We start from the raw sequence: 26,317 nt of genomic DNA on the forward strand, positions 1-26,317 counted from the left end.
TAATACAATTTAAAATTTAGTATTGAAACATTCATGTAAAATTATTTTATCATTAGTCATTACTCCAATCTTCAGTGTTAGGCTACATGATCATTCTAGCATGCTGATTTATTGCTCAAGAAACATTTCTTATTATTTCATGTTTTCATTAATTATAAAAAAAAAATGATTACATATTTTTTTTATTCTAGAAAATGTATCATCTTTTTTATTAAATTGAAAAATAAAATTGGTCAAAAGTGACCATAAAGACATTAATAATGTTAAAAGACTTTTATATTTCAAATAAATGTTCTTTTGAACTTTCAATTCATCAAAGAATCATGGAAAAATGCATCACAATTTTAATTAATAATAACTGAACACCAATAATAAGTAATAATAATTGAGCAGCAAATCAGCATATTAGAATGATTTCTGAAGAATTGTGTGACATTGAAGACTGGAGTGATGGCTTTGTCGTCACAGGAATAAATAACATTTTAATTAAATTAAAAAAATATTTTTTTTCGATCATATTCAAATAGAAACCAGTTCTTTTAAATTCTAATAATATACTGTTTTTTTTAACTGTATTTTTTATAAATGCAGCCTTTCATTTATATAATTATTACTCTCTCCAATACTTTTTTTTCAGTCACGTACAGCACCTTTGTATATTTTATTTATTACCTTTATTTAACCAGGAAAAAGACTAAGATGCCAAGATAGGCAGCCAAGTTCGTGTATACAAATAAACAACAAAGTTACAACATAAAATACTAAAACGGACATACAAACATATAACCAATTAAAAACAATTACACGCCATTAATTCACACTCTAGATTATGCAGTAATATTTTAAATAAATGTAAGACACAAAGTTGTGTAACTTCATCTGCTTTTAGAGAAGATTCCAATCTGAAGTGGCGGCATATTAAAGAAGTTTTACCAAGCTCAGTTCTGACAAAGAGCACACAAAGATTATAATTTGATTGAGAACATGAGTAATTGCCAGACAACGTCATTTGAATAAAACAACAAAGATAAAATGGCAAATAACCCAATATGACTTTATATATCAGTAGATACCAATGCATTTTTCTCTGAATGCTCAAAGAAGGCCATGCAACTCTTTTGTATAGTTCGCAATGATGTGTTGAACTTTTACAATCAGTTATAAATCTCAGAGCACCATGGTACAAAGCATCCAAGAAGGCAAGAAGATAAGAGGGAGCATGCTGATACACTACGTCCCCATAATCAAGAACCAGTAGAAAAGTAGCGGACACTAATTTCTTCCTCACATTGAATGAAAAGCATGACTTATTTCTAAAATAAAACCCTAACTTTTTCTTTAATTGTTGCCTCAAATACTGTCCATGGAGATCCATTATCAGTAGTTACTGAAACTATCTGCATTGGTGTGCATTTGAAAAACTCAAAAGTTGGATTATATGCACTGGTGTTGTCTATTAAATGCTGTTGTTCACCTAACAGACCACTATGTGGAGCTGTTATCATGTGTCAAGAAGAGAGGATGTGCACGGGGTGGATGGAGAATAAGATGGAAAAGTGCCTTTTCCTTACGTTTCTCCTCTAAAAGAAAAAAAACACATTATCAGCCATTCATCTTTGAAGCTCTGGATAGTTCACGGTAATAGAAGATATATACTGAAGAAAAACTTTCGCAAAACTTGGTATTTTATAGTAATGCCCCTGATTTGTGTCTTCTGTGATCTGGTTCGTTTAGCACAATAATTGATGGTGAGAGAGCAGGATTTCAGTTTTAGGGTTATCCCGACCTAAAACGGTAGCAGGAACCTTTACATAACCAGTCCAGATCCGTCATCCAACAAGGACACTATCTCCCAAAACTAGAAATCACATTTGGAGAACTGTCGGGGAAATCTATCATTAATGCCGCCTGAGAAAGGGGAGCAGCGGTGTGGCCGAAGGGAATCACCACGAATTGGAAAACTCCCCATCTCTTCTAGCGTCTGAATGGGGATTGCTTTAGGGTGGGATCATGTGGAGAATACTGTGATGCTGTGTTGTGGTGTGCTGTGGACGAGGAACATGCATGATGGAGGAGGGGTATAAACAGGCATGATAGGGATCGTGGGACTCGGGATGGAGTGGGGGAAGGGACAGGGGGGATTTATACTCACCAGACAGCTGCTGGACTCCCGGCTGGTCGTGTGTGCTTAACAACTGCGCCTGAATCGTTTCTACCACCCGCTTGAAACGCCGGCTTGGACCTGCAATAAAGTGTAACAGGTCATACATGTAAAAGGACTAAACCCTGTTGACATTTTGAAAGAGGAAGTCGGAGCGGAGCTTCCTTAAGACCGAAGAAGCGACTACTCAGTCACTTGGCTTGCATTCTAGTGAGAAAAGCTCCACAGACAGAAAAATTGGAGCCTTTTAGGAATATGACAGAAATGTATTATAAAACTACTTGTAACTTGCAGTCTTTCTTATCTTTACTAGGTGGACAATGACATTATTTAACATCCTGCAAGCCGTAGTGGATAAGAGCTGCTGCTGGCGCTATCATGAGGAGACGTAATGGATATTAATGGCAGCAAATAAGGGAGAATGATGCATTAGCCGAAATAATAATGCATTTTTAGGTGTTCTATTTATCTTATGTTGTTATTGTGATCTGCAATATACTGATGGGATAATTAGTGTGTAAGAGGCTATTTGGCTCAATCTGAGAATTAAATGGAAATATTTGTAAGTATTGTTCCTTAGAGGACACAAATAAAATTCATGCCAAGACTAAGAGTCAGACTGTCAGAAATGGGCTATGTAATATATATTCATAATCCCATATCTCCAAAAATGTATTTGCCCATTAAGCTTCCTCAAGGCTATGGGTCTCATTCACTAACCATGCGTATGCACCAATTTGTGCTTGAAATCATACAAACGTTTTCACAAACAAATCATGACTCATCTATTACATTTTTCATAAATTTATAATACATTTTACTACAAATGTAGGAACAACTGAAACCACATAAATGTTTTAATCCTAATTATATTTCAACATGTACATGTGTCTTATTATTGCTGAGCCTGAGAGGGACAAAAAGCTACGAAGAAAAGATTGTTCGGAAAGTCCTTATATTATACAAATGATTAACACATGGTCGCTCATTTATAACACTCCAAGTACATTTAGAACAAGTTTCATAATGAATTCATTTATGCACAGTGTTACAAATTAGGCAGAGAAGAAGTTCTCTTGTTTGTATAAAAACAAATAATCTGCACAATTATTAGTGAATGAGACCCAATATCATTAGAATTCGCAATCCAACCTGACAGCTGTCATCACTCAAAAATATTTTTTCAAGTATTAAAATGAGTAATAAACAGAGAATTTAACCTTGTATATCAACTATATATAGTTGTATTGGTGAATATAAATGAAAATTATTATTAAGATTATATTTATTATTTGTTTTACATTAATCATTTTGAATTATTTGGCGACAAAGCATTTTTGGTAAAAAAAATAAATTTTATATATATATATATTGCAAAATATTATCTAAAAAAATTTTATTAAAAGTAAATGATTCCAAACATGCTTCAACATCATGGAGAAAGATAAAACAATTCACCTTTTTCTCTTTTACCCATGACTATTTTCGTTTATTTCAAGCTATGCTGGTGTTCTTCGGTCTTGATGAGCGCTGATGTAGCGGCGGGTTTGATTGCGGTTGCTGTGGTTACCTGAGAGCAGAGTGAAGGTGACTGAATAAATGCCGTTCTCCTTGGTGGCCGCAGTGCTCTCGGTGTACGTGATGTCGACCTGGAACTTAACAGGCTTCTGGAAGACAGTGGGGCCAGCGGTGGATTTATACTCAGCCCGAAAACTTGTCTGCGAGACGACGCTGTGACTGAGGCTGGGTATCTGAGGAAGACAAGGATCAGTTCACTGTTACATATTTGGAAGCATCTATGAAGAACATAAATGGAGACTTGGAAAAGCGTGGCTGTTTATTAAGGTGCGGTTACATATATGGTTATTTTGTGAATTTTTGCAGGCGAAATCCAGTCATTTTAATAGGAATCTAGGTCTTCGGTAATTTCAGATTTTGCAGACTTCACATCAGATTCAAGTCACCATGGGAATTTGCCATGAATTGATGATTTCTGAGGGGTTTTTTGCTAGGAAAATTCACATAAATTTCATTGTTTGGATCAATTTTATGAGCAAAATCCAATCATTTCAATAGGAAAATTTGGGAATTTCGTGTAAGGCCATAGGTGGAGCGTGTGTAAGGGGACTTGGGGCAAAAATGCCACTAAATTGGACAAAAATGCCCCTGCACAAACAAATTAAATCTATTATGTCTGTTGCTAACAAAGTGAATATGAATAGACAGTGTCTAAGATCTGCCCATGTTGCACCATATTTCATTTTAGGCGTTTTTACAGTGTTGCGCATTTTAACCAATCACACAACCGTGGACAGGAAACTTCTAACTTAATTTCTAATCTATAAATTTCTAACATTTGTATTAAATTGTAATCACGTTAAATACAAATTCAGCCCCATTAAAAACATTTTTTTAGCCTACATGACACCCATGTCTTGTTCTTGCCTAAAAAGACGGGTTTATGATGTTTAATACATTTGGCAGCTTTTAGCCTTACTCTAGAGTTGGTTCACCCTCCGCCTATGTGTAAGGGTGAAAGATTTCCACTTTCAGATTTCACAGCGTTCCAGTTGGTCATGAGAATTTGCTGCGTTGACCCAAAGAAAGCTGTTTGAGTTGTGCTACACACATCGCTACCAGTGCTGGCTAGTAACTGATTACATGTAATCTGGATTATGTAATCAGATTCCAAAAATTAAGTACTTGTAATTAAATTACATTTGAAAATACTTGTTATCGGACTACAGTTGTTGTTGTTTTTTTATTACATATTATTCACACAATAGCAATACATTATTCATAATTCACCTAATATATTTACTTGAAGTACCCCCTAAGATTTTAAGGTAACAAGGTAACAATAATTAAGTAGCGCATTTGCATGTTCACAATCCTCTGATACAGGTTAATGGTCACATGACATGCATGTAAACAAATCAAATATTTTATATATTATTTTCTTTCTCTTTGTATTTTTTATATCAATATTGTACAACATTATGCTATTTAAATCAATGCGATAAACAAGTTAGGTCAAAAGTAATCAAAAAGTAGTCCAATTATATTACCTAAAATGTGTAATGTAATTGATTACGTTCCTAACTACAATTTTTTGTCATTTAATTTGGAATCAGTAACAGACCACAATTTCTAAGTAATCTACCCAGCACTGCTACACTATTGACAATGGACTTTTTCCCCACAAAATTGTGCAGAAATGAACTTTTGCGTAGCTGAAGGTGAGGAAAACGTTGCTAACTGTGACGAGCAACTTTTTAAGCGCATATTTAAACCACTTGCAGGTCTAAACGGCAGACTAAACTCCCTTACCTTCTGCACAAACCTCTCGAGGCACAACATCTAAATGCTAATGATTCATGCTTTTCCATTGACCTCTAATGAAAGAGGCAGCCACGGGGAGGATGGAAACATCACAGACTAGCATTTTACAGAATTGAAACACAAATCAGAAAGGTATTTGCAAATGTAAAAACACAGGCTTCCGGCCAAGCCTATCAAAACCGGTGCGACGGGCAAAGTCTTTCAATCTGATAGAGAGAACGCAGAAGCATATATTCAAATATTCATAGCTGTCGTTTACAACGGAGGAATGAAACGGGATTGGAGGCATGCAAAAGAGATTGCTTACCGAGAGAAAGGCGTGGACGATGTCGGCTTTTATAGAGCTCAGAGGCTTGTCCTTAATAACCACGAAGATCTGCTCCTCTTTCTCTAGGTTGATGAAGTTACCAAACCAAGATTTTTTGGCAAGTCTGCAGAGCGAGAGAAATATGAAACATTAACTTTTTATGAAGTCTTCAGGGGATACAAGATCAGTCCTTATCAGAGCTCAGAATAAGATAGATCCTATGGCGCTTATGCAAAATAAATTGATACTGAATAATTTATAAAAGGGACTATGTGAAAGAACGGCACAGCAGAGGGTCTACAAATTAACATGAACTTTGCATGAGGTCATATTGATGGCTGCGGCAAAAATCAAATTAAGTCATATAAAAATCCATAAGGCACTCTTGTCTCACAGCTATGTTTGTACATATTTATTCTTTTTTTTTATGATATCAGTTTATTTCATTGTTTTGAACATTCATGAAAACAATAAATGTTTAGATATTTTAAAGTGTAATACTATTTACAATGTAATATATATCAGTGAACATGTTGACTTTGCATTGTAAATTGTAAATATATTTCTGCATGTTGCTATGAAAAAGTTCAGAAGTTGCAGTCATAATTAGTGAATGATAGGTATTGTTAAACAACTGTTGCATTTTTGCTGCAGTAGGTCTCTGAAAATTAAAGCATCTCTGTTGATGGAAAAATCAAGCAAAACCCCTGGTGTTTAAACTAGCAGATGCAATTTGGTCTCATTTTAACATACAAAGGAATAACCGTCTGTCTAAACCTTGTTCTAGCTCTAAAAAGCTTCAGTTCGCCGCTGTTGTGTATCAACAAAGCACAGTTGCTCGCAACTTCCAGAAACTGATTTATGGCAGAGGATGACAAAAGAAAGCAGAGAGCGCCGCAGCTTATCCAGCTGGCGCGGAAAGCGAGAGAGAGGCGGATAAGTTATGGAAGACAAAATAGAAAACAAAAGAGGATGAGGCATCACTCCGTGTGGGGGAGAGAGTTTGTGACTGTTGTCTGCTGTGTGCTGAAACCCGTCTCAGTGGGAGAAAGATATGACTGAGCTTCCATTAGACTGGGAAAAAAAGACTAAATGGTTTAACAGAGGCAAACATAACTCACAATGATTTCTGAAGTGCTGAGGGGGTTTTACATCAACACTGTTGTTGGGTAAGTATTGTTCAAGGTCTGCTATTCGTCGATGCTTTTTGGCGGCTGCATGTTGCGGTGTTTCCAGCACAAAACTGATTTAATGGTGAGCTGGAAACGCATTATAGCATTTTTATGTAAGCCAAATGTCCCGATAATGATAATAAAACCTGAAATCACCTATACTGTAGGGACCTCCCAGGTAAATAAAGGGAGCAAATAAAATTTACTAATAATTTATATGAGAATTTTATGTAAAAGTACACTAGACCGAGTCTTATCATGCGTAGCAAAATAAATAAATAAGTAAAATTCCAGTAGTAAGTGATCCAGGTATCCCTATAATGCTCTCTAAATAAAAATAAATAAATATATAAATAAAAACAATTCAATAATTCAGTTAAAAGTAAATGGGAAATCCGTAACATGCTATAAAAAGCTGTGCACTCACTCTGGGGAAGACTCTGGCGTGAGGCTGGACATTTCCTCTTGAGTGGGAACTGTTCAGAATAAAGCAAGGATGTTAGCAGGTTCCATTTGTGTCATTCATCAAAGTTGTGTATCACTTTCAAATGATTTATCTAATTCAACATCTCAGTATGTAGGACAGAAATAATTACTGCCTATAGTTGCATGCAAATGTGCATCATTTGTGAGTATTTGTCACAGGTTGCCCATTTGGCTTGGGATTAAAGGTTACGCCAACAATAAAACTGGATCATTAAGGGGTCACATGCAGGAGAAGGTATTAAGAAATGCAAACTGATGCTACTAAAACAACGTGAGGTGGTAACCATGGTAGCAGGCTTAAAATTAGTTTACAGTCAGTATGTAAATGAGAGCATTTAGCCACAACAAGCCATGAAACGGATCCAGTCAAACTGGAGGAGGTAAGAGCTTTATTTCAGGCCTATAATGACTCAATGTTGAGTGACAACGTTAAGAGGGATTTAGAAGATCTAGTCAACTCTTTGTTGGCCACCCAAACATTTCCAGGTGTTTGTGACTTATTACTGAGCTAATAGTAAACCAAGTTTATTTAAACACCCCATGAAACAGTTTAAGGGTGGAAAAAATGTTTTTTCTTTTCTTTGCCAACAAAGTTGAGGCATTGGAAAAGTCCAACAGGAATTTGGGGCAGGACTGTTTTTAAATAGCCAGTAGTATTTAGTTTATGTTGCAGCCTGACAAAACCAGAAGACGTGACAGTTTTCTATTTCTAGTTTGGGACATGTTGTAATTAGAATTAAGCCTCCAACATACTTCAAGTAAAATTGAAGAATGAACTGGTGAAACAAAATCAGGCCAAAACAAATTTCGTTTGGTGTTCATTGTAGAGGTTTGAACATGGATGGAAAATACATGGATTAAACGCCACACAACAGTAATTTTGATTTCATGGAGTCATGAATTGTAGCCTGGCAATCCAGAGTTTCGGCCCGAGATGCTGGGATAGGCTCCAACATCTCCGCGACCCTACTTAAGACAAGTGGTTTGGAGAATGCATGGATGGAAGAATTGTAGCTTGTTTACTGTATCCACCAATTTGACACGATACCTTGTAGTTTCCTGCGGTGAAAGCGTGGTGAGCCCAGGAAGCTGTTCCTGATGGAGTTGAGGCGTGTCTTCCAGGGCATTCCCCCGATGGAGGGGCTGGGGGGTGGCGTAGGGGTCGGCGTCCCCGTGGGGCTGTCCTTAGGCGTGTGCACGGGTGTTCCTTTGGGAGTGGGGATAGGGCTGCCCCTTGGAGAGGGGTGGGGGGTCACCTGTATGGTGGGGATAGATTTGGTGGTGTGGTCAGAGCCGGGAACAGGGTGGAAGTGGTGTAGTCGGATAGGGGAAAGAGGGACAACAGGCCTAAAGGGGACTGAGAGTTGAGGGGGTATGATGGAGGCTGGGGTTGCCCGCCGCACCAGTGGGCTGCCCGGTATACAGGGAACTTGTGGTTGACATGGAGTTGAAGGTTCTGACTTGGCTGTCAAAATGTGTTCGAGCCCAGATTCGGGTAGGGGGTTTGATCGGGCAGATTGTAAGAGTTTGTCTTTGGGTTTGGCTGGAAGAGTTTGGGTCTTTGGGCAGGGCAAGAGATACTCAGATATAGAGTTTGGTGTTAGGGAGTTAGAAGTTGGGGATTTTAACTCGTTTTGATCCGAGTTTGGTTTTAGGGAGTCAGTGATACTAGAGCTGGGGGACAAGAGCAGCTCAGTGGACTGTGGTGGGACACAGAACTTCCGGATGGGCTTTAGGGGAACGTGAGAACCAGAGCAGAACACATCGATATATACAGGCACGGGTCACAAGCATTGTGGGTAAAACACACAAAAAGGCAAGGAACAATTTAAGGAGGGAAAAGGAGACGTCGTGATGCAGAAGAAACAAAAAAGCGTGCAGTTAGCCAAGACCGGTGAGCAAAAGATGCAACGAGACCATTATGAAGAGCAAATCAAGTCTTTTCAGGCACACCAATGGGAAAAAAAAGGGATTTAAGAGCAAATGTTCTGCCGTGAAATGAACAACTTGGTTATCAAACAAGAAAGAAACAAAAAAGCGTGCAGTTAGCCAAGACCGGTGAGCAAAAGATGCAACGAGACCATTATGAAGAGCAAATCAAGTCTTTTCAGGCACACCAATGGGAAAAAAAGGGATTTAAGAGCAAATGTTCTGCCGTGAAATGAACAACTTGGTTATCAAACAAGAAATCGTGTATGAGAGGTGTGGACAATGTCATTTGTAACATGAATTTGGACTAACTAATGTCAAAGAAATGCACTGCCTGACTGCGTCCGAGTTCTGAATTATGCGTGAACCTTCAAAGCTTGTGAGCGTCTGAATAGGAATGTCTCAAATCTCAAAACACAAAAGCTACAAAGTTGCAGAAATACTTCAAGCACTAACCGTCTCTTCACAGTTGGAATCCAGAAAAGTAATCAAAGCAAACAAATTCACAAAAGTAACAAGCAGTACATTAACCTAATATTAAAAGTCTTCAAAATCCTCAATTTTCATGTGACATACAGAAAAGAGGTTTAGACTGAACTTCTAAATCAATTTCCACTTGGAATCAGCACTATACTTCGGCGAGCTTTAGGGTAAGGCTTTGGAAATCTGTGAGCCGTCTTAAACAAGCCAACTGGAAAAGTTTAGCCAAGAGCTTCAGTGCTAATCAGAGAAGTGGGATTTTCTACATTGTTGCCTGAGCTGGATTTTCACTTGGGGAAAGACACAGAGAGCAGCAGATAGGATGAAAGAGTATATCTCCATGAAACAAAAACTGCTTTCTTCTGCAACTCACTCTTGCACAATTTAACTGTCTTGTTGACTTTGCTTGCTAGAGGCCAGAATGCTATTTCCTGGGTTCCTAAACCTGATAACCTGTTAATTTTTATCACATTTCCATTTTCATTTATTTTAACTTGATTTACTAAAATAACAAACGAAAACTGAAGTAATAAACAATTAAATCTACAGACATATTTTTAAAAATAATAAAAATGACAAAAACACAAAATTATAAGAACTTCAAATTTAAAATGAAAACAAAAAGTATAAAAATATAAACTAATTCAAAATATTTTAAAACATCTATAATAGTATCTCAATAATAATAAAACAACTTTGTTTCAGCTAGTTGCCAAAGCAACATTTTTCATTTTTGTTTAAAGTTGAAGTACTAAAATTAGTAAAACTAAATAAACTAAAACTTAATAATAAAAAACTACATAGACAATAACTAATAAAAAAATCACAAAAACTAAATTAAATTAAAATGAAAACATAAAAATAAAATAAAATTCAAAATATTAACAAAAACTATATAACTATAATAGTATATCAGTGATACTAAAATAACACTGCTAAAATATACATCCTATGCACTTTGCATTATGAGCTCTTTGCATACTAATATCATGTATCTTACTAATCACAGTTGTGTAGTACGTACGATGTCCTACAAACACAAAATGGTATGTGATATGATTGGCATGAAGGTGTTTGAGCAGATGCGTGCTGATTGGTGGACAGAGAGAAGCGGGCGTGCTGGGGGCGGAGTTTACTCACCCGTGGGCTGCTGAGAGGGCTGGTGGAGAGACCAGAGGACGCGCCGCTGATGGACCGTGACCTGTGAGGACACAGACCATAAAACACATGGTCAGACGCCGCTTACAGCTGAGAGAGGACAGAAGGTGAAAACATGTGTGAGTGCTGATGTACACACTCAATTGTAGAAACAAAAAGCAAAACTGATCTCTTATTGCCAGATATTAAATAAAATCAAGCTTTATTTGTCAGTTTACTGTATTTTTATTATTATTTTGGCCACATCAGGCCATAAACATTTTTATTAATGGCTATAAAAAGAGTACTTAACATTATTAAGTTTTTTGTTGTTATTTTTAATATATATATATATATATATATATATATATATATATATATATATATATACATACACAAATATAAACACTACCGTTTGGGGTCAGTACATTTTTTTTTTTTTTTACAGAAATTAATACTTTTATTAAACAAGGATGCATTAAATTACAAAATATTTACATTCCAAATAAATGCTGTTCTTTTGAACCTTCTATATAAATGTTTCTTGAGCAGCTAATCAGTATATTAGAGTGATTTCTGAAGGATCATGTGACACTGAAGACTGGAGTAATGATGCTGAAAAATCATCTTTGCATCGCAGGAATAAATTACATGTTAATATATATTTAAATAGAAAACAGTTATTTTAAATTGAAATATTATTTTGCAATATTACACTTTTTACTGTATTTTTGGTCAAAGTAAAAAAAAAAAAAAGATAACTTTTTAATGTATGAAAATTAAATAAAATAATATAATTTTGCCCCATGACAATTTTATCAGTTTTTACTGATAAATATTGCATTTGTGGGGAAACAGTGCGAGTCATTAAGATAAAATACAGATAGTTAATGTTATTTAATCCAGTTTTGTGTCTTATGGGTCTTAAAATCTCAGTCTAAGCTTTTTGTTATATTAATATTAACAATAATAATAATATAAAGTCCAAATACTTTAATATTTATAGATTTATTTTTAAATAAAAAAGGGAAGTTCTATCTTCAGGCATGGTTGCATCATTCTGAGATGTAACTTTTTCTCTTTCTTTGACAGCAGATGTCCACGCAGATACAGATCGAACATTTCAATCATCTCCAAGAAAGAAGCATGTCCATTTTCAGCTCACAGGCTGTCTTCATCAGCACAGAGAGCCACCCAACATGACTCTCAACAGCTGTTCTTTCATTCTCAGGCATCCTTCTCATCCCAGCACTCCTCAATGTTTTCTGACATATCCGTCTTTCCCCTTACAAACAATGTGCTACTGTAGAGTGATATATCTAATGGTCATTTTTCAGGTTTAAATCACCAAAAGATTTTCAAAGTGGTCCCAGACTTCTCCACCAGCTTTTTCCACCAGCTTTTGTCTGGTCTTTCTCTTCACATTCTTATCACTTTTGCCACTGTAAATCTTGATCTCTCTGTCCCTGCGTCTCTCTGGATCTCTAATCCAGGTCAGTTGTCAGGTCTGTTTGGGATAGAAGCAGCCCCTCGGCCTTAAAGCACTGAGCTGGACAGCGGTCTGATCTGAGTCCCTAAAAACAGCGTAAGCTTCACTAAGAACAACACATGCTAAGGGACACAAATAAAGTGATAGCAAAAGACAGAGAGAGAAAAAAGACCTAAAGAAAGAAAGATTAAGGTAACAGTTCACCGAAAAATTAAAAATTTGAAAGAAAGAAAAAAAAATGCTGTTAATTAACTCATCCTCAGGCCAGCCAAGATTTAGCTTTTTTTTCTTTTCGATTTTTAGCTGAAACTGTGGTCCTTGGTGATTCATATAACGCAAGTCAACGGCTGCTATAACAGAGTAAAAAAAAAAGCATATCAAGGAGCACAAAATTCATACCCTTGGCTCCTGGTGATATATTGAGGTCTTATGAAGCGAAACAATCAGTCTGTGCAAGAAACTGAACATTATTTACAACATTATTACCTGTAATCCAGAGCCTCAGGCAAACAGGCAAATCTGATTCTTCTCCGCAAACTGGTTCTTTTGGACGGTTCGTTTCAATGAACTGATTCTGTTCACAAGTTTGTTTACATAATCACACAATGATGAAACGTATACGCCATTATATTATTAAAGCACCCAATAATGATGTGAACACAGATGTTTTATCTGTCTAAAGTGTATAAAGTCAATAAACTAGTTTTCATCAGCTCACCTTTTTTACATAAACCATAAGAAACCATAAAAACGTTCATTTTACCCCTTTATTCAAGTGTTCAGATCATGCATGCGCATATCAGTGGTTCATCAGTCTTCAGTCTGAGTCAAACTGTTTCTTCAGTTCAGTGACTGTTGGAGGAACTGGAGCGCTGAATCAGTTCATTCATCATAAGATCAGATATGCTGCTATTTTGGCTCATTTCGAGTCGGAGTGACTGTCAGGCGTCTGAAAGAGTATCCTGTAGCTCTGTGCTGCTCGATTCGTGAACTGTTTCAGATGATTCAGTCCGATCTGGTGAACTGGTTCATTCAGTTCACTAAAAACAACCGGTTGAAAAGAATGATTCGTTTGTGAACCGCACATCACTCCAGACTGTTTTCCTGAGGCTCTGGATTACAGGTAATAATGTTGTAAATATTGTTCCGTTTCTGCAAAGACCTCAAAATATCATCAGGAACCACGGGTATTAATTTTGCTCAAAAACGGGCAGCTGCTGTCTTGTATTTTATCACAAAGGAGCATGGTTTCAGCTAAAAATAGGGTGACCAGATTTCTCTTTCTGATTTACCGAGGTAAATTTTTCATGATCAAAAATTAAATTTGTTCTTTGAATGACTAATTTGCTGTTAAACTCCTCATATGAATGCCTGCATGACATGTACAATTCAGTTTAGACAGTTTGCAAGAATGTTTAGTGTCCCTGGTATGAAAATGATCGCTGCAAGATGCTGGCGGACTGAACGAGGCTTGAGCAGTGTTGCCAGATTGGATGGACGATTTCCAGCCCAAAAGCTCATATAAACCCACCCCAAAACTTTAACTGTCAAAATAATATGATGGAATATGTCAATCAAGGTTGATAAGGGCCATTTTTAACTCCTTAAAACAAAACAATGACAACAAAATAATATAAATAAATATAACGTTAGATAAATTTCCCAGGTAAATGGATCAAATCGGGGCAAATAGCCTTCATTAAAGAGAATTAGGCTACCGAACATTAATAAAATATGCAAGCAGACACTGTCAAAACGGCAATCAAGAAATTAACCGATACCCTTGAAACAACACATGCATAATTTTCAATGTCAGTAGTCAGAATAATCCAATTTAAATGCAAAAAGTGTCCAATATAAGTGATGGGTAAAAGCAATGTAATTAGCAGGTATTTCACACTCGTTCATGCACACACCATGACAGTCAAAACTGTGTCATTCATTGATACATACTGAATTATAATCTGACAATTAAATACAAAAAAACAATACTGCGCTTACCTTCGTGTCGCTCTATAATTTTACACAGAACAGTCAAAACTAATCAAGTCTAGCAGTTTTCAAGGATTTATCAATCTGGACCGTTTAAAAGATAAAAGACAGGGTCGTATAAACCGATATTTTGTTTCGGTTTTGATTAATTAATTCAAATGTGCTCTGATTTCGGAGTTGCAGTGATAGAGCCTTCTTGTCATCTCACTCCACAATAATTCACGTTTCCACTTAATTTAACACTTTAGAAAGTTAATAAAGTAGGAAGTTGCTGTTTAGAGTCAGCGATATCTTTATCTTATCTTATTTGCAAAAAATTGGAAATAATTTTGGTTTATTTTTATTTATTTTTAGTTTAGTTAGTATCAATATCTGGCAACACTGCATCGCCGGTGTTCTGACGATTGATGCTACCCTGTCAGATTTTGCTACCTCCCATTAAAACAGATGGTAGCATAATTAAATAGCGAAAAGTGCTACCTATAAGTTTTGGCTTCCAGCATGATATTAATAAGGTGTGAGGCTTTATTAACATGTACACCTACCCTAACCCTAAACCTACCCGTCCAGTAGGATAAATACAGTGTTGGTAGCATAATCTGATAGGTAGCATTATTTGTCAGAACACCTGTTCTTAAACTGAAAGCAATCAAAAAAGCCCATGGGCAGGTTTTTGCTGACATGATACGGCATTCGGTAAGGGAAACACAAAAATTATCATGATATTATCTGTCATAAACGTTATCAACGCTGTCAAAAACAGTATTATTTAACACTAGTACACACAGATCTGTAGAACAAGTAGGTTACAGAATGAAATGAAATACGCAAAAAACTAGCCATGAAGAAGTCTATGCTGTCATTCAGTATAGTTAAATTTTCACAAATCATGCTATAAACTTTAATAAGAGCACTAGACAAAGTTATTGTAGTTATGTATTGTTGCAATAAACTGATAAAATGTTCCACCCTTAAATATAGTAAAGTATTTACAAATTTTGATGCAATAAATAGGGTATGATTTAAAAATAATAATTCCTCCAAAACAGAGAAAACATCTTTCACAAGCATCTACATGTCTGTCTCCTTTAAAGTGTTTATAGTGTATATAATGAGTTGTATCTGTAGGGGTTATTATAGCACAATTATTTAACACCAACCCCCATCATAAGTCATTGAGTCATTCATTCATTCATTCGATTCGTTCAAATGGCTGATTCATTCAGAAATTGTGATGCTTAGAGTTCTGCTGTGGCTTTAATAATAGGACATATTTGCATCAGCTAAACTGAGCAAAAACAGACAATATTGTGTTTAAAATATAACACAATATTAAGTTCTTATTTACTGAACTGTTGTATAAAATCACATTTGCACTCGTGCTATTCAGGACACAAACAGTTGCTTTACAATATTGCTCGTGCTACATGTCTGTCTCCTTTAAAGTGTTTATAGTGTATATAATGAGTTGTATCTGTAGGGGTTATTATAGCACAATTATTTAACACCAACCCCCATCATAAGTCATTGAGTCATTCATTCATTCATTCGATTCGTTCAAATGGCTGATTCATTCAGAAATTGTGATGCTTAGAGTTCTGCTGTGGCTTTAATAATAGGACATATTTGCATCAGCTAAACTGAGCAAAAACAGACAATATTGTGTTTAAAATATAACACAATATTAAGTTCTTATTTACTGAACTGTTGTATAAAATCACATTTGCACTCGTGCTATTCAGGACACAAACAGTTGCTTTACAATATTGCTCGTGTGATATCGATTATCATATGATGTAAATATGAGGCAAACTCGTACAGCAGCATTTTTTTGCCCAATATCTTAAATTTTAAGAGCACATAACTGCATTTATGAATTACATATTTGTTGCCCTGCATCATGTTTGTCATCAGTCAACTGTATGAAATGTAAGATGATGTACAGGTCTGGGGTGGGTGCGTTAACGGTGTTCAAATATTTTAATCGCGCAATTTTTTCACAACTAAATAAAATTTACGTTTTAACCTGACAGCCCTAATCTTAAAGGGTTAGTTCACCCAAAAATGAAAATTATGTCATTAATTACTCACCCTCATGTCGTTCCACACCCCTAAGACATTCGTTCATCTTCAGAACACAAATTAAGATATTTTTGATCAAATCCAATGGCTCAGAGAGGCCTCCATTGACAGCAACGCCACCCAAACTCTCAAGATCCATAAAAGTACTATTGATCTGATAATAAAAGTCATTATCCTTACGCGGTTAACGCAGTAAGCGAACTCTCACACACACTCTCACACACACACACACACATCCCCCGGAACTCACTTTCTCACATTTTCAAAGCCTGGGTATGGCCATGTTTTCACCCACCTGTTTACGTTCACTTAAGCCATAACCAACTGTATTTACGTGAGATACTGATGGAGATTTTGACAGCTGTGTGTGTATTTGACAATAAAGGCACAAGGAGAACTGATCGCAGAACTGGGATCGCGCGGGCATGTGGTCGAGAGTGCGCTTCTGTGTGTCTGTCATTCAGCGTGATTCCGCCTATCTATCCCGCCTTCACTTACTGCAATCGATAACAAATTGTGATTGGATGGTAATTTTGTTCTACGACAAGCTTAGTTACCTTTGATTAGGCTGTTCTTGTGTGACAGAACACTTCTACTACTTGCTCTGATCACCCAGTCGTAAAGACATTTGGAAATATGGGACAAAACGGGATTTTTTCAAAATAAGTCGGGACACAAAAAATAGAGCTGAAATACGGGACTGTCCCGGGAAAAACGGGAAGTCTGGTCACCCTAGCTAAAAATCTTCTTTACTTTTCTACTGAAGAAAGAAAGTCACCTATGTCTTGCACGGCCTGCATGGCCTGAGGGTGTGAGGGCATTTTTGGGTGAACAATCCATTTAAGAGACATGACAAAATGGATGTTTATATTTAATTCAATAGGCTTGGCTGAAACCTTTTAATGAGTGGCATTTCTCTCTTGTGTGGGTGTCTAGAGTGAATACAGACACTATGATGACTGTCAAGTGGATAGACAGAATCCAATGCTAAAGATAGATATGATTTAATTCTGGAGTTCTACAGGGGTGAGTGGAGACAGACATCACATGGCTTACTGATATACGCATAACAGCATATGCAACACATAAATTGCTAAACCTATATTTAGTAGGGGTGCTCCGATTGATCGGCTACCGATAACTATCGGCTGATAATCGCTTTGGGATGATTGATCGGCAGGGTGCTTTCACACCTGTAGATCGATTGCTTTGTTCCGAAACAGGGATTACAATTATTACAATGTTGTTTTTTATGCTTGGTGCGGTTCGCTTTCACATGGCAAAGTTTCTAAACAGACCAAATTTGTTAATACAACTGTCCTTATATTAATTTATAATTTTGAGCAGGAGTCCAGGATTCATCTGGAAAACATTTTTAAAATGCACCTACTAGGAAGAAGAGCAATAAGACGGCATTATAAAATGAAAAAAATTAGCTTTTTTATTTTGAATGGCGAAGACATTCATTTTGAATGAATGCTTTTCACGGAACTTACGTAATTACCCATTATACATTGTGATATAGCCTGGTTCATTGGTCCGTTGGATCGGATTGCTTTCTCACTACAACCGAACCGCTCCAGAGTTCGTTTTCAATCGAGCCGAGACCACCTCATTCATTTCGGACCGATTGTCTTGGCGCGGATCCGGGCGCGATTGCCGTGTTCACATATACCCAAACGAACCGAGCTAAGGAGGGAAACACGCCAGGTTCCGAAACAACAGGCCAGATGTGAAATCCCCCAAAAAAGGCAGATCTCAAAAAACGATCTCAAGCTGATGACGTGCCTGCTGTGAGAGGTTTGGCACGACATGTAGCAGCGCCATCTCAGTCTCTGTCTGGCACGCGTGAAATAATTATAATGCTGAAGGTGAGGTACTCACCTTCATATTTCTTAATTCAATAACTTATAAAGTAATTTGAAAAACTTGTGTGAGACGTAATTTCACAAAGAGTGTGAGTGAATCATCGCGCGCGCTCTCTCTCTCTCAAAATACGCAAATGTCTTCAAATCACCACATCGCGTCCAGTGCTTGAAGTGGAAAAAAGAAGTGCCAGTACTCATTTACTTTTTATTTTTGTATTTATTTATATTAAATAAATAAGTACTTTTTAATAATTCACAATGTATGTATAGTGCCACAATCAATCAATCAATAATTGAATAAAAGTTTTCAGTACAAATTAGCACAAGTCAAGCTGCGATACCAAACAGGGCCACAGGGAGACGCCAAAGACCACTAAATTGCCTGCCTACCATACGGATCCATTCAGAATCGCTAAATCTCTGACCACCGCATAATCAGCGTTCATTATAAAACACTCTTGCATTTGAGCCAAGTACACGCTGAAAATAATAATTTTACTGACATCTAGACGTAAGTCACTAGTCTTTCCGCAATCGCTGATGAAATTGGCCGTGTTTTCTCTGCATTAGCTGCACTTACTGTTTGAATTTGTTTACTGGATCTTTGGACTTTGCAGGCGTTTAGCTGTTTAAAATGATGTGATAGCAAAAGCCTGCTCCTTTTAATTTTAAGATATTATTTTCGTTATAAAGTACTGATTCAAATTAGTAATCAATAATGAATTATTATTCTACTACTCGCGCCCCACACATTAAGCTTGCATTCATTCACGTGATTGGTCAAGATGAGAAGTGATTCCGCCTGAGTAGTGTGATTTATATAGCGTCCTTTCTAATCATATTATGGGATCATATAATCACTCAAACCATGACGCTTTTACGAGTACCGGCAACATGTCAGAAGTGTCGGTACGCACAAAAAAAAGTGCAGGTACTCTAAAAGCTAAAATATAGAAGTGCCGGTGTAGTGCCGAAATTTGCACCCTGCCAGATTATGCACCCCCTAGTATTGGTAGGTTTAGGAATAGGTGTGGGGGAGGGGTTAGAATTAGGGGTGGGGTTGGGATTAGGCAATCAGGTAGTGACTTCAATGAGGGGGGTGCATAATCTGGCAGGGGTGCATAATTCGGCACTACACCGGTACTGCGTACCAGTGCATACCAGCCCACTTCAAGCACTGATCGCATCTCCACTATAAGCGAGCTGCACGCTGCACAGTTGACACAGGAATTGTCACTTCGAGGCACAATTGAGACAGTGTCACTTCGTCACTAAAGTTTCTAAATTGCATTACCTTTTAATTCTGGCTAGTGTTTAACCATTCTCTCCTGGAGACCGTGCGCTCATGCACACTCGCAGCGCACACACATAACGCCAGGTTCACATTACTCCCTTTGCAGTGTGAATGTGGTGCGTATTTTTTCCACCCTCATGTTAACGGATTAATAAAGCATGCACACTGCACACGGTTGCTGTCCAGTGTTGTGCCGAATTCTGCACCCCTACCAGATTATGCACCCCTCGTTGAAGTCGCTACCTGATTGCCCAATCCCAACCCCACCTCTAATCCTAACCCCTCCCCCACACCTACTCCTAAACCTACCAATACTAGGGGGTGCATAATTTGGCAGGGTGCAAATTTTGGCACTACACCGGCAGTGCGATCCAGGAGCGCTGCGTCTGCAGCAGTGCAGAGATAGTTTCCACACCGAGTCTATGTTTGCTGCGCTGCAAGCGCTGAATTAAAGTAACAGCGCATTATTTGCAGTAAATATGAACATGGATTGACACGAAAATGTAGTAATTACACCATAAATGCATATTATTAAAGTCTACTGTGTTTCACAGTCAACACATATGGCTTTTTGGCTAGGTTTAAAGGGAAAGTGCACTTTTAGATAAACAAGGCAATAATAGATGGCACTTGTGGAGGTAGGAAAACAAAGTTCTTTATGAACCGCAGGATTGCTTGTAAATGATTTCAATGCAAAGAAAACGCAGTAGAGCTGACTATTTCTGTCAATGGTTGTGATAACTTAAGAAAAGTAGTTTAAATGTTTTGCCACTTGCTTGAGCAACTTAATATATAAATCTAGAAGTAAATGCAAAAGTAAAAAGCATTGAATTATGTGTTGCTTATATTTATTGTTTAAACATGTCTGTGAAAAATTGTATTATACTGTACTGTGTAAAAAAAGAATTGCAATGCTGAAAAAGCATTTTCAGTGACAATGTTTGGATTTGAAATCAAAATAATGGATAAATGTGTTTACTTCGAGGCACAATTGAGACAGTGTCACTTCGTCACTAAAGTTTCTAAATTGCATTACCTTTTAATTCTGGCTAGTGTTTAACCATTCTCTCCTGGAGACCGTGCGCTCATGCACACTCGCAGCGCACACACATAACGCCAGGTTCACATTACTCCCTTTGCAGTGTGAATGTGGTGCGTATTTTTTCCACCCTCATGTTAACGGATTAATAAAGCATGCACACTGCACACGGTTGCTGTCCAGTGTTGTGCCGAATTCTGCACCCCTACCAGATTATGCACCCCTCGTTGAAGTCGCTACCTGATTGCCCAATCCCAACCCCACCTCTAATCCTAACCCCTCCCCCACACCTACTCCTAAACCTACCAATACTAGGGGGTGCATAATTTGGCAGGGTGCAAATTTTGGCACTACACCGGCAGTGCGATCCAGGAGCGCTGCGTCTGCAGCAGTGCAGAGATAGTTTCCACACCGAGTCTATGTTTGCTGCGCTGCAAGCGCTGAATTAAAGTAACAGCGCATTATTTGCAGTAAATATGAACATGGATTGACACGAAAATGTAGTAATTACACCATAAATGCATATTATTAAAGTCTACTGTGTTTCACAGTCAACACATATGGCTTTTTGGCTAGGTTTAAAGGGAAAGTGCACTTTTAGATAAACAAGGCAATAATAGATGGCACTTGTGGAGGTAGGAAAACAAAGTTCTTTATGAACCGCAGGATTGCTTGTAAATGATTTCAATGCAAAGAAAACGCAGTAGAGCTGACTATTTCTGTCAATGGTTGTGATAACTTAAGAAAAGTAGTTTAAATGTTTTGCCACTTGCTTGAGCAACTTAATATATAAATCTAGAAGTAAATGCAAAAGTAAAAAGCATTGAATTATGTGTTGCTTATATTTATTGTTTAAACATGTCTGTGAAAAATTGTATTATACTGTACTGTGTAAAAAAAGAATTGCAATGCTGAAAAAGCATTTTCAGTGACAATGTTTGGATTTGAAATCAAAATAATGGATAAATGTGTTTGCGGTAAACAGCCATGGATCAGTAGCGGACTCCTGTGTGAAAGCTGCTTCTCCTCTCACAAGAGACACCTAAGAGGGGAATTCCCCCCATTTTCAAAAATGAAATTCAGGCCCTGAATAAATGTCTAAAAATCCTGATTGGAGTATCACTATAAATAGTTATAAATTATTAAAAAAAAGGCTTTAAAAAGATTGGTATCGGCAGATACTGCTTTCTGTGATCGGCCTCAGAAATCCTGATCGGAGCACCCCCTAATATTTAGACTTTAAAGATATTAGCTGGTGACTAATCAGAGCATTATAATCTTTGTTTACAGATAAATTATCACTATAAAAGACATAAAAATGAGTTACACAACTAAATGATTATTCAAATGAATCAGTCGTTTACATAAACTGCTTAGCTAAAATTAATTAGGATAGACTTCTGTTAACATAACATGATTTTTGACCAAAATCAACCATATAAAAACTCACTTTTTCACGTTACTTTCCATTTAAAAAAAAACTTGCTCCTTCCCACATGCTGCATCACATGGATCCAACTTGTGAAAATTACATTTCAAAGTCTCTTTTTAGTCTGACACACACTGATCTCAAGCCTTTTAAAGTCGATAAACAACACAAAAACAGAAATGATGCAACAGAAAGTCTGTTTCTGAGGTAATTTCTATTTCAGTAAGTAGGTAGTGAATCATAATAGAGAAAAAAATAACAAAAAAAACAACACAACACAAAACCCAAGACACCAATTCCCCACTGTATGTATGTATATATATACATACATATATACAGGTATATACACAAAACAAAACAAAACAAAAAACAGAAGAAAAAACTAAGCAAAACCTTGACAAAACAAAAATAAAACACAAAGCAAAAACAAAACAAACAAAAAAAACACACAAGCACAAGACACAAAACAAAAATAAAAACACAAAAACACAAATAAAAAACATAACAAACAAACACAAAAAGACAAGACACAAAGCAAAATTAAAAACACAAAGCAAAAAAAAAAATGAAAAAATGAACAAACTAAAAAAAAAAAACTAAACACAAAACAGAAAAACAACAACAAACTAAAAATTAAAAAAACACAAAACAAACAATTAAATTCTAAAGTCAGAATGTCAAGAAAACTACACTAAAGATGAGTTGAGTATATAGGATGAGTATATGGTAATGGCACCTAAAAATCACAACTAAAATCTATCTATCTATCTATCTATCTATCTATCTATCTATCTATCTATCTATCTATCTATCTATCTATCTATCGTACTGCAAATAAAAAATAAGTAAAAATATAAAAAATAATATTAATTCACCGCCAAGTTACATTCAATCACCCCCAACAAAAAAGGATGAAAAAGTATCGTTATTTGCCGGTAAATGTTGATAACCAGATACCAATGGAATTAAGTGTGTGTAATGAATTAATGGGGCAAATATAATGTAGTTTGACAAAAATTCACATTATTATTATAATTTGTATCTAGGGTGTATTCAGTGTATACTTGCTTATAGTGTGTATAGTATGCAGTAAGCAGCAGCTGATATCTGACTGAACACAGTCAGAGCTAGGCTCGTTTTTCTTCAGATATGCGGCTGCTTCCTTCTGAAAGGCAATCACTGTGAAATCCTCAGGTGGCGTATGTGTCAGTCTCAGGTCATCTCCTGTCAATTCCCCATTTCAATCCTGCCATCAGATACGCCTGGCCATTTGAGTGGGAATGAAAGGAGTGAAATGAAATTGAGTTTTGAGATGAATTGGAGGAATGAGACCTGCTTTGTTATGATACAGTGGAAGGTGAGGGTTCAAAGTTTATGAGGAAAAATGGGAGTGAAGAGAAAGAGAGCGGAGGCTAAAATAAATAGATGTGGGCTTCATTCATGGTCTGGCTGAGGGGTGATGCTTGAAGACAGATGGCACAACATCGGATATACCGAGAGGTTTTCACATACTGTAAGCTACTTCATTTTACGATATCCATCTGTGAAATTCAAAGAGAGTCTCAATTCACATACTGTACGTCATATATAAAGGGTGTGTGATACGTATTTAAATTAAAAAAATGCATTTTTGTATTGTCACATTTACTATTAAAATTGGTTTAATATATATTATTTTAATAAATAGGGAAATAGTAAGCAGGTGTAGCCTTTAGCATACAAATAGTTACAAATAATATATTTTCAGCCTGATTTAATTAAAATAATTAATATACAATCAGGAAAAAAAGTTATTTTATTCTTTTATTCACTTAAAGAGTTAAGTTTTGAGCAGCAAATGCGACTGTTTAGCTTTATGCTAGGCTAAATCGCCTTTTCTAACATTTTAGTTTTTCTAGCAATGAACGGCCAGATTATATTTTATGTTGAATTCAATGAGAGAGAGAAACAAGCCAGATCAGTTTTGTTATTGTTAACTAAAACTAAACCTAAAAATCTAAAAAAAAAGTTTTTTTTTTCAGTAATTGAACTAAACTAAAATCTAAATATTAGAAAAAAAACTTAATATAAAAATCTTAAACTCAATAAATAAAAAAATAAATAAAATGCTACCTTGACAACTAACTGAAATATTAATTTGAAGTACAAAAATTACTAAAAACTGAAATATGAATACATTTTTAAATATAAACATTAAAAATCAATAACAATGTGACAGAAACATAACAAAATTACTAAAACTTATGTTAATATAATAGAAAGATATTGAAAATATAAAAATAAAAGCTGATTCAAATTAATAAACATTACAATATTTTATAAATAATCCTGCAATAACACGGCATCAGATATTAAAATCAGTTTCATGTGAAGTGCTAAAATGACTAAAAACTGAAATATAAACAAATGAAAGCTAAATAGAAATGTTAAAAAAAGAAAAAAATTGCAATGTGACAAAAATATAAAACAAATAAAACTTAAATGAAAAAGAAAAATATTGAAAAGAGCTAATTCAAAGTATTAATACATATTTTAATAGTATATAAATAACACAAAAAAAACTGTCGTATAAAAATCAGGTTCTTATAGTATGACATCTGATAATAGTGTAAAGATTTACTGCAAAATTTTTTAACAAATATTTTGTATTGTTTTTCAGTTAAAATATAAATATAAAAAAAAATCATAAAAATAAACTTACCCCAAGAGGCAACACTGCATGAGATAATAAGGCTCAGAATATGTTTTATATGTTTCACTGTCGTATAAAAATCAGGTTCTTATAGTATGACATCTGATAATAGTGTAAAGATTTACTGCAAAATTTTTTAAACAAATATTTTGTATTGTTTTTCAGTTAAAATATAAATATAAAAAAAAATCATAAAAATAAACTTACCCCAAGAGGCAACACTGCATGAGATAATAAGGCTCAGAATATGTTTTATATGTTTCATATTAATGTGTTATTAATGTTTTACACTTTTTCAGTTGTTTATCATTTAAAAAGTGGAAAAAAATAAGAAAAAAACGAATTACATGTCTCAATCATTACATTTTGTGAGAGTCACCCTGTTTGCAACAGTACTCTGACACTCTGGAATCAAGACGCAATTTATGGCAACATATTTTTTTTTCGAATACCTTTTTTCTTACAAAAAAGGACTCCACCATCAGCAGCATTCTACATTCTTTTTTTATATTCAGTGTAAGTATGCTAATTAGACTTCAGCAATTATTATTATTTTTTTTAAGCATGAACTTTAAACTCCAAACTCACAGATCATAACATTAAGCAGCCCTACAGTGTGTTGAAATCGTTTGAACTAAATCTTTCTTTTAGCCTATTATTGCAGACAGAAGCCGGGAGCCTGTAATGCAGCGCAGGTCAGTAAGAGGGTCTCGCTGGAAAGCTGGAAATGTCTGGACAGTAAAAGCGTCTCTGCATCTTTGATGACTGAAGCTCTGTGAACTATCTGGAGGTCAGAGGCCTTTCCCCTTTGGCCTTTTGCTTTGCATTTGGATTCCGAGATATCCAAGCTTTTACCGAACGTGCTCTTACTGCAGCGGGAGACAAAGCCAGCAAACACTGAGTCTCTGAACACTGAAATAACGGCTATAATGAATAAAAGACAGCGTCATGTCTTTCTTCTCACAGGGGAGGTAAGAGCTTTTCCAGTGGTGTTGGTTACCAAAGTATTTTCCCCATTCGTTTTTATTTCAGATAGCTTTTTGGAAAGAAAGCATGAAATATGAAGCACCAGTGAATGGTGAATGACAGGAATAATTTCTCAAGCCTCCGAAAGTATCTGCCTCACAGCGGCGTTTCTCAAACCAAACGCAATGACAAACAGCCGGAAGGGCCATGAAATATTCCTCAGCTGTGGACTCGACTGTCATCAGACACGTAACAACAACACCATAGGGGTGTCCCCGACTAAGAATTCCCGAATCGGAATTTTCAAATCTTGCAGATATTCGACTGATAGTCGAATCATATTTTTTGGGGGCGCGGCAAAATACATTACCAAGAGCCAAGCCAGATATTCGACAGTCATAATTACGTTAACACACAGGGAAAATGTGTATCGGACGCCTCTCAGATACAAA

At 36.1% G+C, this 26,317-nt stretch overlaps 1 protein-coding gene across 1 annotated transcript in view; it reads right to left on the reverse strand.

The window, feature by feature from the left end:
- LOC107558308 (serine/threonine-protein kinase BRSK2-like) overlaps positions 1-26,317 on the reverse strand; it is a 239,582-nt gene that overhangs the window by 7,531 nt on the left and 205,734 nt on the right. The window contains exons 11-16 of the mRNA XM_016241958.1: positions 11,018-11,118; positions 8,517-9,198; positions 7,410-7,458; positions 5,811-5,934; positions 3,732-3,912; positions 2,153-2,242 (exon numbers count right to left, since the gene is read on the reverse strand). Coding sequence (XP_016097444.1) covers positions 2,153-2,242; positions 3,732-3,912; positions 5,811-5,934; positions 7,410-7,458; positions 8,517-9,198; positions 11,018-11,118 — 1,227 coding nt within the window. The remainder of the gene's footprint in view (positions 1-2,152; positions 2,243-3,731; positions 3,913-5,810; positions 5,935-7,409; positions 7,459-8,516; positions 9,199-11,017; positions 11,119-26,317) is intronic.

This window comes from Sinocyclocheilus grahami, unplaced genomic scaffold (assembly GCF_001515645.1).
Source record: "Sinocyclocheilus grahami isolate Dianchi unplaced genomic scaffold, SAMN03320097.WGS_v1.1 scaffold640.1, whole genome shotgun sequence".
Classification (NCBI taxonomy): Eukaryota; Metazoa; Chordata; class Actinopteri; order Cypriniformes; family Cyprinidae; genus Sinocyclocheilus; species Sinocyclocheilus grahami.